The 17,611-nt window shown below is 36.7% G+C and overlaps 1 protein-coding gene across 1 annotated transcript in view; it reads right to left on the reverse strand.

Annotated features, from left to right (window-relative positions):
- The window catches only part of GBE1 (1,4-alpha-glucan branching enzyme 1), a 268,090-nt gene that overhangs the window by 209,317 nt on the left and 41,162 nt on the right, over nt 1-17,611 (reverse strand). Inside the window, exon 2 of the mRNA XM_045851712.1 lies at nt 238-407. Coding sequence (XP_045707668.1) covers nt 238-407 — 170 coding nt within the window. The remainder of the gene's footprint in view (nt 1-237; nt 408-17,611) is intronic.

Raw genomic sequence — 17,611 nt, forward strand, 5'->3', positions numbered from 1 at the left:
CTAACACTATTTTTCTCACAAACACTTATTTCTGGTGCATGATTTTACAGAACAAAGTTTTTCAGGAACACGTATACAGTAGCAGAAACACCTGCACCACACATGAAGGTAAAGACAATAACTTCAATGGCTCTATCTGAAAGTGGGATTTTTGTAACCATTTATCTTCCCCTTAGCAACTACATGAAATAAAATAAGTCTATGTGTCAAATAGATTAACAAAATATTAATACTTACTGAAGTCTCCAGTAAGAAAAACTCCTTCTGCTCCAGGAGCCCATTCTTTGCAGTACAAACCACCATCAGTACATCTGTGGACCCCAAATGATTCATAACCTCTGGAAAATGTATCGATACCACCTTCATTCTCTCCAATATTGTTCAAAATCTGGGTAAACCGCTTATACCTTTGAAAAGTACAAAAGAAGGAAGTTACAAAATTAACTTATCTTCCAAAAAGCCACTGTAATTAAGTAACTTCTTTACTCTTATTCAGAATAGAATAAAGAAAAAAAAAGATACCATAAAAAGGACTAATGTGAATAATTTCATTTAATGGTAGAGTTTACCTGGTAGCCTGTTAGGTAAAATCATTCTTTTTTTTTTCTTTCTTTATTTCTTTTTTCTTTTCTTTTTTTTTTTTTTAGAGAGGGAGAGAAACATCACTGTGTGGTTGCCTCTCACATACTCCCAACCTGGGACATGGCTGCAACCCAGGCCTATGTCCTGACTGGGAACCAAATGGAACCTGCAACTTTTCGGTTGGTAGGCTAATCCACCGAGCCATACCAGGCAGGGCCACTCTTATCTTTAATATTAGCTAATTCCACCATTTCTTTGACAATTCCAACCACTTTAGTATGAGAGAAAATATGATGTTTATTTATTACATGTTCAATCTATTATTTGAAACAAATTAACTTTTAATGAAATGACATAATCCCAGTTTCATTGACAGCAAATTCCAAGAGACACAGGAGCCAGGCAGGTATCAAAAATATGAGAAGATGGCCCAACACAGGAAACAAAAAGGTGAGAGCCTGATAACAAAAACACATGACCAATGGGGTTGGTCTTAGAGTATGGAAAGCAATGCAGAACGGGACTCTGGTGAGTTGGAGAGTACAAACCCCAAGGAAAAGCAACAGGCTCTATTTAACTGCTACAGCCTATTGCTACCAAGCATGAAGTGCCGAACCAGATAATTATTCAGGAACCAAAGAAATTTCAGCCTTTTCTTTGAGCTCTCTCTAATTTAACAGTGGCAGCTTTTTCAAAATACTTAAAATACTGAATTGGACCAAAAAACTTGATGTACAGATGTCATGAAATACTAGGAGGCAAACTCTCATACTCTCATAAGTCCTATAAGAGAAAGTTTTATTTTACCCCCTACAGATATCACTCAGCTATAACTCTTGGTATGTGGAGGAAACTCTCATCTGTATTGAATCACGTAAGTAATAACGTTCAAAATAATTTGGACCTAGGGTAAAAACAAATATATATACACATATACATCATCGTAATATAAGAAAAATAACTGATTAAAAAAGATATAAACTTTGGAAGGTTAAATAAATGTAATAATAATTTTACTGTCAATGTGGTTTTAATATTTTAAAAATACCTATTTTACACTTATTTGAGGTTTAAATATTAATTGTTAAAGTTTCACAAGATATATACAAACATCCCATCAATAATTCAAAAGAAACAGGATTATAGCATTATATTACTTCAACAAAATATCTCTACTTCCCTGAAGGTCAGTCAGCCCTGTAGCTTCTCATCCAGAAATATATATTCCACTTTGAAATCACTGTGGTTCCAAAAAAAAAAAAAAAGTGCCCGAGGACACAGCAAGCTCATCATGCCTGTGCCCTCTGCTACCACAGTCATCTCTTTTAATATTTTACTATGAATTTATAGGATATTTAAAAAGTAGGTCAAGTTCTTAGTAACCAAGGACATAAAATGAAGTTAGTATAGCAACTAGCATTTTGTTTAGATATAAAATGTTAAAATATTATCAGATTTGATCTCTACATTGATGTTTTTAATCCTCTTTTTATAAAGAAATAGAGGAACAGAAATATGTTAAGTTGTCCAAGGAAAGAATATAACAAGCAACAAAGATTTAGCATCATTCATCACAAAACGTATACTTTTAGCAATTCAAAAGATATCTCAAATTAAAAGTCACATTTTCCTTTTCAAAAAAGCCCTTTAAGTTTTCCCATAAGGCTACTAATCTTATAACTAAGAAAATCATCATAGTCTGATGAACAGTGTAGGTTCCAACCCTAACTCTGTAACATAATGTATGTGGCCTTGAACTAGTCATCCTCCCTTTTCCTTAATTTCTTCCCCAGTTAAGTGGGGAGAACCTCAGGTTATAAGGAATCAACAAAATCACATCAGGAGCCATCCCACAGTAGTCAGCAAGTGCTCACTTGTCAACTACAACTTTTTCCACCTCAGTGAGGGGCAATGCTGTAATATAGTTTCCAAATTTTTTATTTATAGCACTTATTTAGGTATTAATACACAGGTTAATTACTAGTAAACATTAAATATTTCCCCCCAAATCCTGGGGGGGATTGAGAATTGTGTTTGAGAATTGTTCCCACGTTTTTCCCTTGTTATGAAAAATTACAAATATAGGAATCCTGCTGATTTAGGCAGACCCAAGATGGCAGAGAAGTAACTAGAAGCTACATTAACCTCCTCCCAGAACCAATCTGTAATTACAACTGAATTGTAGAGAAATCATCAGGAATAACCAACAGAACAATAGCTGGAGAGATCTCTTATAACCATGAACAGATGGAAGAAATTGCTTCAACAAAACATAACCGGTATGGAATGTGAAGGAGATGCGAGAAGGCTGGCTGAGATCCCACAGGAGGGAGCTGAAGTTGCAGAAGGAAATTCAGAGGCAGCAGTGGGGAGGGAGTGTTCCCACTGAGAAGTATGTGGTCTAAACCCCAACTTGGCCTCCCCAACCTATAGCACCAGAGCCAGGAAAGGAACTCAGATAATATCCAGCTGTGAAAAGCATCAGGGTGTCTGTCTTCCAGGGAGAGACAGCTGGATTCACAGAGAGCCTTTAGAAGGGCCAAGGCACATAATTTCATTTGCAGTCCCTTATCTTGGGCTCCAGCAAAGTGGGGGCAGAGTAGACTAGAGACACTGAAGGAGAGTCTGGGGACAGAGGTTCTAGGGAGAGAACTGAGAGAGCAGCTGCCAGGATCTCTGTGTTGAGTCATCCCCATACTACAGGAGCCATCTTGCTCAAGCAGAGCAAATTGCTCCAAGCGGCATCAGCCCAGGGGAAAGCAACAGTCCCACCCTCAGGAATTACTCTGCCCAACCCTGTGGTGCTTAAACCCTATTGCTGATTACAGGTTTACTAAATTAACAATAGAAGGAGATAGGCTAAAGGCTGCCTCAGGCCAGACTGGGACACTGTTTGACATCACAAGGACTGGATTCAGAAAAAGAAAACAGGGAGATGATCCTGCCATGTTCTTTATGGTTTGCTTTATTTTCTCTCCTGCATAGCTTGTTGGCATTCATTTCTTGTTCTTCAAGTTTGTACATATTAAGTCATTAGTTTTTATATTATGATTTCAACTCATATTTTGCTCCTCCCTTCTTTTACTCCATTTACCTTCTTCTTTCCTGTTCTTATTTATGTTTTAAATAGTATTTTCTCTCTTATTACAACTTTTTCCATTCCACACTCTTACAGTTTTTCACTCCTCCAGACTCAAAAAACCATTTGTCTTTTCATGAGTCATCTCATATTCTTTCTCCCATTCTTAAAATACCCTTACTTTCTCTCCAGATTTATCAATCTTTACTCATCCACTATGGATATGGTGTTTATTGTTGCATTTCTCCAATTTTATTTCTAGATCTTCCCTATTCTTGTATTTCAAATCTCATATTTCACCATTCCCCTCTCCTACTCCATTTTTCTTCAACCTGCCCTTTCTTTTGTTATAAATTTTAACTTTTCCCTCTCTTGGCCTGGTTTTCATTTCTCACTCTTACTATTCCTTCTCCCTCTATTATCTCAAAATGCCTTCTCTTTCCTGTAGACATCTCTTAAGCTTTCCCTTCTTTCTTTTTTTCCCTTTTATTCCCCTCGCAACTATATTAATCTTTGCTCATTATTGTTGATAGCACTGTAGAGGATCTTTTTCTACAATTTGGTTTCTACTTTTTTTTCTTTTCTCTATCACTACATTTTTTTTTAATTTCTATTTAAACCTAATACTATATGCTTCTCCTCTCTTATTCCATTCCACCTTTTTCACTCCCTTTTTTACTTACAATGTCAATTTTTCTTTCTTCCTCTCTTTGCCTTGTCCCTATTTCATACTTTTAACTATTACTTCTCCCTCTACCCTCTAAAAATCATTTTTCTCTCAGTCATCTCATATTCATTTTTCCTTTCTTATAATTGTCTTAATTTCTTTAAACCTTCATTAATACTGGCTCATTTGCTATTGATATTATGATTGTGGGTTGTGATTAATTTTGTGGATTTAGGTTTGTTTCCTGAGCTGTTTAGTTCTGTTCTTGCAGCACATGTACAACAGCATAAAGGACATGGTGGGCAGAGTCACTCTCAGTCATCCAGCCAGAGGGGAGGACCCACCAAAGAACAATGGCAACAACAACCAAAAACCAGTTATAAACAGACAGTCCACATAAATAGCATAAAGGGCATTCCAAGAGCACCAAGTTCTGGAGATCAAGAAGACTGCACCACTTAATCCCACAGGTTTGCTACTACAGAAAGTCAAACCATGAAGAAAGGGAGGCAAAGAAGATCAATCTAAGAAGCAGAAACAAACAAGAAGAATCACCTAAAATGTGGAGACACAAAAACAACCCCGATCAAAAGGAAAGGAGGAATCCCAAGAAAGACTGCTAAATGAAAGTGAGGCAAAGTATCAGACAATGAGTTCAAACTAATGGTTCTAAGGATACTAAATGAGCTCAGTGAAAACTACAAAGAACTCCAGGGAAGCTACAAAGAACTTACTGGGGAATACACTAGCATGATAAAGGACACAGAATCTATCAAGAAGAGCCAGCAGGAAATAAGGAATAAAATATCTGAAATGACGAACACAGTAGAACGAATTATGAGCAGGCTAGAAGAAGCAAAGGCTCAAATAAGTGAGCTGGAGGACAAGATAGAAAAAAAATTCCCAGACAAAGCAACAACAACAACAAAAGACTCAAAAAAGAACAAAAAGAGGTTAAGGGCACTTCAGAAAAACATGAAATATAATAATATCCATATCAGAGATAACAGAAGGAGAAAAAGAGGAGCTAGGGATAGAAAACCTATTTGAAAAAGTAATGGTGGAAAACTTTCCTGATCTGATGAGAGAAAAAGTCACAGACGTCCAGGAAGCACAGATGGTCCCAATCAATAGGAATCCAAAGAGGACCACCCCGAGACATATCATAATTAAAATGGCAAAATTCAAAAACAAAGAGAATCTTAAAGGCAGCAAGGAAGAAACAGGAAGTGACATAAAAAGGAGCTCCAGTAAGGATACCGCCTGATGCTCAACAGAAACAGTACAGGCCAGGAGGGAATGGCAAGAAATATTCCAAATAGTGGAAATAAAATGCCAGTAACTAAAACTAATCTAGCAGCAGGGCTCTCGTTTAAAATGGGATGCAAAATAAGGAGTTTCCCAGACCAAAAAAAAAAAAAAAAAAAGGCTAAAAGAATGCATCTCCCTGGCTGGCGTAGCTCAGTGGATTGAGCGCAGGCTGCGAACCAAAGTGTTGCAGGTTCGATTCCCAGTCAGGGTACATGCCTGGGTTGCAGGCCATGACCCCCAGCAACCCCACATTGATGTCTCTCTGTCTCTCTGTCTCTCTGTCTCTCTGTCTCTCTCTCTCTCTCTCCCCCCCTCTCTCTCTCCCCCTCCTTTCCCTCTCTAAAAATAAATAAAATCTTAAAAAAAAAAAAAAAAAAGAATGCATCTCAACCAGATCAGCATTTCAGGAGATACTAAAGGGACTGCTTTAAGAAAGGAATACCAGGACAAAGGGGAAAAATGGCAATTAATAAGAACCTATCAATAATAACCTTAAATATAAATAGATTAAATGCCCCAATCAAAAGACTAGGATAGATGAATGATTAAGAAAATAGGATCCACATATATGCTGTCTACAAGAGACCTACCTCAGAACAAAAGATCTACACAGACTGAAAGTAAATGGATGAAAAAAATATTCCAAGCAAACAGACCTGGAAAAAAAAAAGCGGGATAGCAATATTTATATCAGACTAAATAGATTTCAAAACAAAGGCCATAAAAAGAGACAAAGAAGGACACTTCATAACACTTAGGGGAATAATCAATCAAGAAGATATAACCCTTGTAAACATATATGCAGCCAAAATAGGAATGCCCAAGTATATAAGAAAAATTCTGGAAGACTTCAAGAAAGGTATCCACAGCAAAACAGTCATAGTAGGGGATTTTAACACCCACTGTCAACAATGGATAGATCTTCCAAGTAAAGAATCAATAGGGATATTGTGGCATTGAAAAACACTCTAGGGACTTAATCAATATATACAGAACATTTCATCCCAAAGTTATAAAATACACATTATTTTCAAAAGTACATGGAACATTTTCAAAGACAGACTGCATGGTAGGACACAAAACAAGCCTCAACAAATTCAAGAAAATTGAAATCATATCAAGCATCTTCTTAGATCACAATGGCTTGAAACTAGAAAACAATCTCAAGGAAAAGACTCATATTCAAATTCATGAAGAGCGAATAATAACAATTGCTATTGTTAATAGCAATAACATGCTATTAAATAATGAATTTGTTAAGAATGAGATCAAGGAAGAAATCAAAATGTTTCAGGAAACAAATGAAAATGAACACATAACAACCCAAAACCTATGGGACATAATAAAGTCAGGCCTGAGAGGGAGTTCATAGCAATATAGGCCTGCCTAAAAAAAGATAAAAAATTTTCAAATAAACAACCTAACCCTACATCTGCAAAAACTGGAGAAACAACAACAAACAAAGCTAAGAGTGAGTAGATGGAAGGAAATAATCAAGATCAGAGCAGAATTAAATGACATAGAGACTAAAAGAACAATTCAAAGGATCAATAAACCCAGGAGCTATTTCATTGAAGAGACAAACAAAATCAACAAGCCTATAACCAGATTCATCAACAAAAAAGAAAGAGGACCCAAATAAATAAAATCAGAAATGAAAGAGGAGAAATTGCAGCTGAGACCACAAAAATACAAAGGATTGTAGGAAGTTACTATGAACAACTGTATGCCAAGAAATTTGAAAACCTGGGTGAAATGGAAAAATTTAAGACACATATAATCTTCCAAAACTAAATCAAGAAGAAGCAGAAAGCCTAAACAGACCAATAACGGCAAGTGAAATTCAAGCAGTAATCAAAAAAAAAACTCCCAGCACACAAAAGCCCTAGACCAGATGGCTTTACAGGAGAATTTTATCAAACATTTAGGGAAGAGCTAACTGCTATCCTTTTCAAACTATTCCAAAAATTCAAGACAAAGGAATACTCCTGAATTCATTTTATGAGGCAAGACTTACCCTAATTTCAAAACCAGGTAAAGACACAACAAAGAAAAACTAGAGACCAATATTACTGATGAACATAAATGCTAAAATCCTGAACAAAATATTGGCTAACCAGATCCAGCAATCCATTAAAAAGATCATACACCAAGATCATATGGTATTCATCCCAGGGATGTAACAATGGTATACCATTCGCAAATCAATAAATGTAATACACCACATAAACAAAATGAAACACAAAAACAACATGATTATATAACTAGATGCTGAAAAAACATTTGATAAAGTACAGCACCCACTTATAATGAAAAAAAAAAACAAACAAACCTCAGCAAAGTGGGAACAGAGGGAGCATACTTCCACACAATAAAGGCCATATATGAGAAACCTACAATCAACATCAGGCTCAATGGGCAAAAACTAAAAGCTTTCCCCTTAAGATCAGGAAGAAAACAAGGGTGTCCACTTACACCACTTTTTTCAACTTAGTGGTGGAAGTTCTAGCCATAATGATCAAATAAGAAAAAGAAATAAAGGCATCCAACTTGGAAAACAGGAAGTAAAACTGTCACTATTTGTAGACAACATGACAGTGTACATAGAAAACCCTATAGGCTCCACAGGAAAAAAAAAAATTACTCAACCTAATAAGTGAGTTTGGCAAAACAGCAGGATACAAAGTCAATATTCAGAAATCGAATGTATTTTGTACACCAACAATGAAACATCTGAATGGGAAAATGGGAAAATAATCCCATTTACTATATCAACAATAAAAATGAAGTATCTAGGAATAAACTTAACCAAGGAAGTAAAATACCTGTGCTCAGAAAACTACAGAATGCTGAAGAAAGAAATTACAAATGATACAAATAAATGGAACCATATACTGTGTTTATGGATTGGAAGAATTAACATTTTTAAAATGTCCATACTACCCAAAGAAATCTATAGATTCAACACAATCCCCATTAAAATACCAATGATATACTTTATAGATTTAGAACAAATATTTCAAAAATTTATAGCAAAATGTAAGAAGCAAAATGTACCCCACATAGTCTAAGCAATGTTGAGAAAGAGGAATAACATAGAAGGGACAATACTACCTTATATCTAACAATATTGCAAGGCCATTGTAAGCAAAACAGACTAGAGCTGGCATAAGAACAGATACATAGAGCAAAGGAATAGAACAGAGAGCCCAGAAAGAAACCCATGTCTCTATAGTCAATTAATATTTAACAAACAGGACAGAAGTATAAAATGGAGTAAAAATAGCTCCTTCAACAAATGGTGTTGGGAAAGCCATAATGGTACATTGACTAAAAATGAACTATACTGCCAACTCACACCATACACCAGCATAGAATCAAAATGGATAAAGGACTCAAACATAAGCCATGATACCATAAAAGTCCTAGAGAAAAACATCAGCAGTAAAATTTCAGATATCCCACAGAGCAATATCCACCAATATATCCTCTATGGCAAGGGAAATAAATGAAAGTCTAAACAAATGGGACTACATCAAATTAAAAAGCTTCTGCACAGCTAAAGAAAACATCACCAAAATAAAAAGGGAACCAACTATGTGGGCAAATTTACTTGCCAATGATACCTCAGACAAGAGTTTGTTCTCCAAAATATATAAAGAACTCATATGACTTAATATCAGAAAGACAAACAGTCCAATTAAAAAGTAGGCAAAGGACCTGAACAAACACTTCTCAGAAAAGGACATACAGAGGGCACATAGACATATGAAAAGATGCTCACCATCACTAGCCATCAAAGAGATGCAAAATTAAAACCACAATGAGATACCACTTCACACCAAGCAGAATGACCATCATAAACAAATCAAGCAACAACAAGGTGTGGCAAGGATGTGGAGAAAAGGGAACCCTAGTGCACAGTTGGTGGGAATGCAGACTGATGTGGCCACTGTGGAAAATATATGGAATTTCCTCGAAAAACTAAAAATGGAACTGCCTTTTGACCTGGCGATTCTACTGCTCGAATTATACCCTAAGAATCCTGAAACACCAATTCAAAAGAACCTATGTACCCCTATTTTCATAGTAGAGTTACAATAGCCTAAATGCCCATCACTAAATGAGTGGGTCAAAAAACTGTGGTACATTTACACAATGGAATACTACGCAGCAGAAAGAAGGAAGGAACTTCTACCCTTTGTGACTGCATGGATGAAACTGGAGAATATTATGTTAAGTAAAATAAGCCAATCAGTGAAAGATAAATACCATATGATCTCACCTACAACAGGAACCTAATGACAAGTAAAATAGAACCAGAGGCATGGAAAGAAAGACAGATTGACAGCAACCAAATGGAAGGTGGGAGGAGGGAAAAGAGGGAAAGAAGAGGAAGGGTCTGATCAATGAACAGGTATAAATGACCTATGGACATAGACAGCAGAGTGTGAATTGACTGTGGGAATGGAAGGTGGGTGGGGCAGGGGAGAGCAAAGGGAGAAAACTGGGACAACTCTAATAAAACAACAATAAAGAATATATATATATATATATATATAGGCATACTAATTGGGTTGGCCAAAAGTCTGTTACGTTTTTTCCATATGATGGCTCTTGTAGTACTTAGTCTTCTTTAACTTCATTCAAACCAATTTTGTTTGATTGCACTATAACAGCTGTCATATCCGCGTGCATTAAAACAATTATAATTGGTGAGTTTTTGTTGTTTTAACACGTAAGATGGAAGAAAATATGCAATATTTTTGGTTTAATATGGTTATTATTTAAGGAAAGGTAAAAATGAAATCGAAACAGAAAAAAAGATTTGTGCAGTGTATGCACAAGCTGCTGTGACTGATTGAGCAGGTCAAAAGTGGTTTGTGAAGTTTCTTGGTACTATTGCCATTTTGGCCAAATAATTCTTTGCTGTAAGGCTGTCTTACGCATTGGAAGATATTTAGCAGCACCTCTGGCCTCTACCTACTAGAAGCCAATAGTGGGATATAGCCAACATACTGAAAATATCCACATCGATAAAGTTCTTGGTGAAATGAAAAATGTGTCATTTATTTTATGGAAAAAACATAATGGACTTACTGGCCAACCCAATACACACTCTAATGCACTCAATATTGACTTAAATGTATGGATTATGAAAAGTTTGGAAGAAATGTCGACTGGATTGACCATTAAAAAAGAAAAAAGTTACTTTAGGGAAGTAGCAAAATATGTTTGGAAAAAAATGAAACAGGCTAAAATCTTTCCTCTCCTCGAAGACAGTTCATAATAGATCTGTACTAAGTTCTAATTTCAGACAGAGTTGTGAACACAGGAGATATGTCAGTGGAAATGAGTCATACCTTATGTGAAAATGTCTAGGATGTGAAACTCTTTCTCAAGTACTTTTGAGTGGGCCTGAATCCCAAGGAACCCATGGGGGGAATTTTTTTTTTTTTTTTGCTAGCTTAATTTTTGAGCTTTTATATTGTCAGCAGCTTCCTAAGGGAGACTTGGATTCAAGGCAAGAAAAAACCCAGAACTAAATGCTCTATAAAATTTTTAATATGTAAGAAAGGGGAAAATAAGGCCAAAGAGAGAGGAAATTAAAACAATCTGGAGGAAAAAATAGATTTATAAATTTGCCTTTAAAAAGACTTGATGATGGCTGACAGAAACTTTCTTCTTTAAGCATAAAAACATCCAGAATATACAAAATTATCTACATATTAAGGATGTTACATGACAATTAGACATTTGAGACTTAAGTCAATAGTTCATGTCCCTCAATCTAGGATAAGTATACAACATCAACAACAACAACAAAAAAACCCCCACAATATAATTAATACAGGATAAGAATAATATTGCTTTAGTAATTCAGTTACATTAAATGAGATCCTTTCTTTGAGAAATTAATCAATCCAAAGGAAGACTGTTCAACTCATGACAGGATAAAGCTGAGATAAGCAAGTGTTAAAGTAATAAGCAAGACAACAGAAGAAATTAGTGGGGAAAGAAATTAGTGAAGGCCTTAGGGGGTAGATGGCATTTGTACTGTATCTTGAAGGATGAGTAGTGTATTTTGACAGCTGGAGAAACAGAGAAGGGCAATACATATATGTAAAAATTAGGTGGTTCTTGTCCACATGACAACTAGCTATGTTTATGCAGAGCAGGAGAATGGGTGGAAATCCAGTGGTCAATCAGGATGGAAAAGTTGGTTTGCATCTAGATAATAAATTAAATCAAAAATAAAAATCCTTAAAGACAGAAGAGATAACTGATATGATCAGAGATAGCTTTCAAAGGGGGCAGTTTAAAAGATAAATTTTAGTAGACAGAGTCCATAGATTAAAGAAATCTTTATTAAAAATAACAACTATTAAGTGTACAAAAAAATGTAGACTTGTTTGTGTTGGGGACCGCTTTGTGTGATATTGGAGACTGTAAGCCTTTGAGAGCAAGACCTTGAAAAAGGCCTGTATGTCTGGACCGGAATGCCAGGAATGCTGGAGGAAGGCATGACCCCATACTAGCACCAAAGTTTCCCAAGGGAGATCAGGCCTAAAGAATGCATTACACCCCTTGAGGCTTGTCTTGCTTTTTATAGCCCTGTTGCCATGAATCTGATATCTAAGTCCAAAAGCAAAAGGAGTGAACTCCTTATCTCATGAAACAAGCCTTAAAAATCATCTGGCATCAGCATGTCTAACAAACCCTAACCTGAGGCAGTTCTCTGTGTTCCTTTCACTGTTACCTATAAACAATATCTGTTTTCTAACACTATTGCCTTTAGACATTGATTGAGGAGCTCTGCATGCATGTACACCCCTGCTCAATAAAGCCATTTCGGAGAAGGGCTTGGGGCACTCTCCACTAGAAGGAATCACCACCCCCTTTCCTGCACAAACAACAGCTTGTGTCCAGAACTCATTCTCATCTGAGACTAGGAGGACTCTGCAGGACGGAATTCCCCACACATTTGTTATACAGATAATCAATGAAAAGAATTTAAAATTAGACATCATAGTACATGAAGTTTCTTATCTTTGTTTTTCATACTTTATTAATTATGCTATTATAGTTATCCAAATTTTTCTCCTTTCGCTCCCCCCCCGCAGTAACCTCCACTTCCTCAGACAATCTCCAAACCACTGTTCATGTCCATGGGTCATGCGTATGGGTTCACTGACTACTCCATTTCCTATACGGTACTTTACAGCCCCATGGTTATTCTGTAACTACCAGTTTGTGCATCTTTATCTCCTCACCTCTTCACCCATTACCCACATCCTCCTCTTATCTGGTAACCATCAAAAGACATTCCAAATCCATGCTGCTGTCTCTCTTCTTCTAGTTTGCTTAGTTTGTTTTTTAAATGTAAATGTTCACAGATATGTACTTATTGCCATTTTATTGTTCAGAGTTTGGACCTTCTTCTTTTTCATAAATAAGTCCCTTTAACATTTCATACAATAATAGTTTCATGAAGGTAAACTTTAGTTTTTTCTTGTTCAGGAAGCTCTTTATCGTCCCTTTGATTCTCAATGACAGCTTTCCTGGGTACAACAATTTTGGCTATAGGTTCACAATTTTCATGACTTTGAATATTTCTTGCCAATCCCTTCTAGCTTGCAATGTTTCTTCTGAGAAATCAGCTGACAGCCTTATGGGAACTCCCCATATAGGCAACTAACTGCTTTTCTCTTACTGCTTTTAAGGTTCTCTCATTATCTTTAACTGCTGGCATTTTAATTATGATGTATCATAGAGTGGGCCTCTTTCATCCATTTGTGTGGGGCTCTCTGTGCTTCTTGGGACTTGAATGTCTATTTCCTTCACCAAATTAGGGAAGTTTTCTTTCATAATTTTTTTTCAAATAGATTTCCAATTACTTGCTTTTTCTCTATTTCCAGCAACCCTAAGATGTGAATACTTGAAGTTGTCCCAGAGACTGCTTACACTATCCTCGTCTTTTTGGATTCCTTTTTCTTCTTGTTGTTCTAATTGGTTGTTTTTTTCTTCCAAGAAGCAAATTAATGTTCCAAATCACTGATTTGGTTCTCAGCTTCATCCACTTTACTGTCAATTCACTGTAAATTGTTCTTTATTTCAAATATCTTTCATCTCTGACTGAATCTTTTCTATGCTGTTGAGGTCCTCACTAAGTTCCTTGAGCATCCTTATAACCAATGTTTGAACTCTGCATCTGAGAGATTGCTTATCTCCATTTTGTTTAGCTCTTTTTCTGGAATTTTGATCTGTTCTTCCATTTGAGCCATGTTTCTTTGTCTCCTCATTTTGTCAGCCTTCCTGTGTTTGTTTCCATGTATTAGGTGGGGCTGCTTTGACTCTGTGTCCTGGTAGTGTGCCCTAATATAGTAGGTGTCCTGTAAGAGTTTAGTGGCATAGTCCCCACTATCCCTTAAGCTAGATACTCAGGTTGTGCCCTTTGAGTGGTCTGAGTATACTCTCCTCTTGTCTTTGAGCCTTGGTTGCTGTTGGCAGATCAATGGGAAGGATTTACCCAGGCCAGCTACAAGGATTGGCTGTGACCACTTACCACCTACCTCTGCCCTCTGTGGAGGATCAGCTGTGCTGGGGAAGGGTGGTGATGCTTAGAAGTGCTCTCTTGCTGTCCACTGTGTGTGCTGGCCCTGGGGTTTCCTGGGTGGTGCAGGCCAAGGTCAGCCCCTACCTGTGTTTTTCTTGGGGGGCACCCTTTTTGAGCTATAAAGCTATCTGAGAAGACTGCTACTTGTGATGGGCTTGGAAATTCCTAGGTGAAGCCAAGCCATGAGTCTAGGCTGGCTGCTGCTACTGCTGGGCCTGGGGCTCACTGAGGCCAGCTGCTGTTTCTTTGAGGATTTAGGAAGTTATGAAGTATGAGCCAAGACCAACCATTCATAAGGAAAAGCCATAGTTAACAGCTTCAGTGGGCCCATATTTGGGGGGACAGAGCCTCAAGGAATCACTAGGGTGTAACAAACAGTGTTAGCCAGGTTGACGGAGTCTCATATATGGCATCCACCTGCTGGCTCTATGGATCTGTGCAGGGAGGGCTCAGAAAAGGAAGACTGGCACCTGTCTGCCATTCTGCGTGGGAGAAAGTTGTCCCCCAAGTCTCACCTTGATGCCAGTCACTTTTGTTTCTCCCCATATGCCAGTGGTGCCTTAGAAGCTGCTACCCCAGTGCTGGAGCTCAGAAAGAGTAAGTTTGAGTAAGTCCGTATGTGGGCTCTTTAAGAGGAACTGCTTGGAACTCCAGAAGTTTCTTCTACTGACTCAATCCCTGCTGGGTTTTTGCAACCAAAAGTTATGGGAACTTTTCTTCCTGACACTGGAACACTGGGCTGGGGGACCTGGTGTGAGGCTGGGACCCCTCACTCCTGAGATATCCCTCCTGAATTTTATCCACCACAAATGGGTGTCGAACTAGCCCATATCATGTCTTCATGTCTCCGCCCCTCCTACCAGTCTTGATAGGTGCGATTCTTTAATTTTGTAGGGATCAGACTTCCATTGAACTCAATTTCCCTCAGTTCTGAGTGATAGTTGTTCTATAGTTTAGTTGTAACTTTGATGTGGTTTTGTGAAGAGGTAAGCCATGTTTACCTATGTCTTTATCTTGATGGGAAGTTACCAGTGTCTTATCTTTGAATGCTGTTCCTTATTTTCAAATGTTTACATGTCACTGATCAACAAATAAATGTATAAATTTTGAAAATTCTGTTTAAAATCTCAGTGCCATTTCCAATCTGTGTCTAATTCAGCATACACCCTTTACTTCATCTATCAGGAAACAATAAATAGGACATTTAAGTGAAGGCAATGAGCAAGTAGTGATGAACTCCATCTATTTATTCCATAAATATTACTGAGCAACCACTATATATCCAGTGGTACACTAGTCACTATGAACACAGATATTACAAAGCCCATGCCTTCAAAACATTTTTCTGTGTGGGAGATAGTAGAGCAGAAAACAGCAAGGGAAAAGCATTACATAAGGCATTGTTAAGACTTATAATCAGAAACAAGAGTGGCTAGCATGTAAATTACACAAAGACAAGGGAAGTATCTGTTTTGCATAATGATGCACCCAAGCACTTTAGGTCTACCCTGAAGAACTGATAAAAATTGATGGAAGACAATTAATACCCAACATCTCATTTCTACTCAAACTCATTGCACAGAATAAGTATTTGGCAAACAGATATTTAGCGAGCACCTATTACTTGCTAGATTGTGGCTAAGGAAAGGTGATATAATGGTTAGTTTTAGGTTTAAGATTACAATTATTTTGCCTACATTTGAATGCCAATCCTACTTCTTACTAGCTATAGCCTAGAGTAAATTTTTTAATCTAAAATGAGAATAATTGTGGAGCCTAGTTCATAAAGTTGTTTTAATAATGAGATAGCATAATATACCTAAAAGCCATGGCACAGTATCTTTCACATGAAATGATGAATAAACACACTATTCAGACAATAAGTCTACTTAATATGATTGCTGGATTTAAGAACAACATAGAAAAATCAATAACCTCTTAAAATATAAGAAAGTTACAATCCACTGTAACTATGCTAGACTCCTAATCACTTAGTCCCACTGGCCCTCCAGGCTTTGTGCACTAGTTTGACTAAAACTAGGGAGGTTGCAGCTATCAAGAAGCTACAGGAAGAGGCCAGACTCCACAATATACATGTATGGAGGAATAAAAGCCCCATAAGACAAACTTTGACCAATAAGAGATAGAAAATGGGAAGGGGTCCTCAGATGAATTCCACACCCTTCCTCCTGAGGGTCCCTATGTGACCCAACAACCAACTTTGTAAGAAAATAGATTATTGCACATAAGAAACTGATTCATCAACTCAGGTGCTATATCAACGTCAAACATATGGAGTCACAAAAGTGAATACCAAGCCAGGGGCTGTAATGACCCAGTCAAGACACCAACTGCTGCTGGGAGCCAAAACACATCCGTCTAAGCAGTCAACGCTATTTAAGATGAATGCAAATTACTCTGTAATTTAGGTCTACCCTGGAGAACTGATAAAAATTGATGGAAGACCATTAATACCCAACATCTCATTTCTACTCAAACTCATTGCAACAGGCATGTCTACAGTTTTTACTCAAGTAGCTTTTCTCACTATTATAGTCCTTATGATGCCTCTGGGTTCATGATATTTGGGACTAGATGTTAATTAAATGAGTTATTTCATGTATGGACTTAGTCTAAGACTAAATGGTATAAACCACCTATCATGTGTCAAGCACGATGATACATTTGAAATGACAGATGTTAGAAATAAAAGTTGGGTTTGCTAATGGATTGCTAGGCCTATTAGCAAACTGACTTAGATTTTTCACTTCAGGCTATCAGAGTTTCAGCTTCCTTATTTATAAAACAAAAAGATAATACCATTGATATAAGGGTTGCTGTGCTTACATATATAATTATCACACCAAAAATATTTTTTATGAAATGTTTCATCTTCTTAAAAAATTTAAAAATTTCTAAGTCAAAAAAGAAAACCTTGAAAAATTAGAATAATCTTATCATGCTAATTATAGTACAGTAATAAAATCTAAATATTAATGCAATTACTAGCAAACATTAAGTGTGTTAATAATTTTCACCTTTTTAAAAAATCTTATTCATTTTGTACTATCTCTAAAACACAGTCAAATGCACTGTGGCCAATCTGATAAGTTCACCTTCAGATCATATCTAAGAACAAATAGTCAATCTCCTATTTTCTGATGTTATGTAATAAGAGCTATTTTAATAGTTTTTGACTTGGCCTAAAGTCAAATGCAATTTGACTACTTTGAGGTTCAAATTAATGAGACATATGTAGAAATTATAATTATATAAAAATCATTTAATCTTTCTTTTTGAGGAGGGGGAGAATGATGTTAATTCAAAAGTGTTAAAAGCTAGCTTTCAAAAATTG

The sequence above is a fragment of the Phyllostomus hastatus genome, unplaced genomic scaffold, assembly GCF_019186645.2.
Source record: "Phyllostomus hastatus isolate PE091 unplaced genomic scaffold, TTU_PhHast_1.1 phas_contig_86, whole genome shotgun sequence".
Taxonomy (NCBI): Eukaryota; Metazoa; Chordata; class Mammalia; order Chiroptera; family Phyllostomidae; genus Phyllostomus; species Phyllostomus hastatus.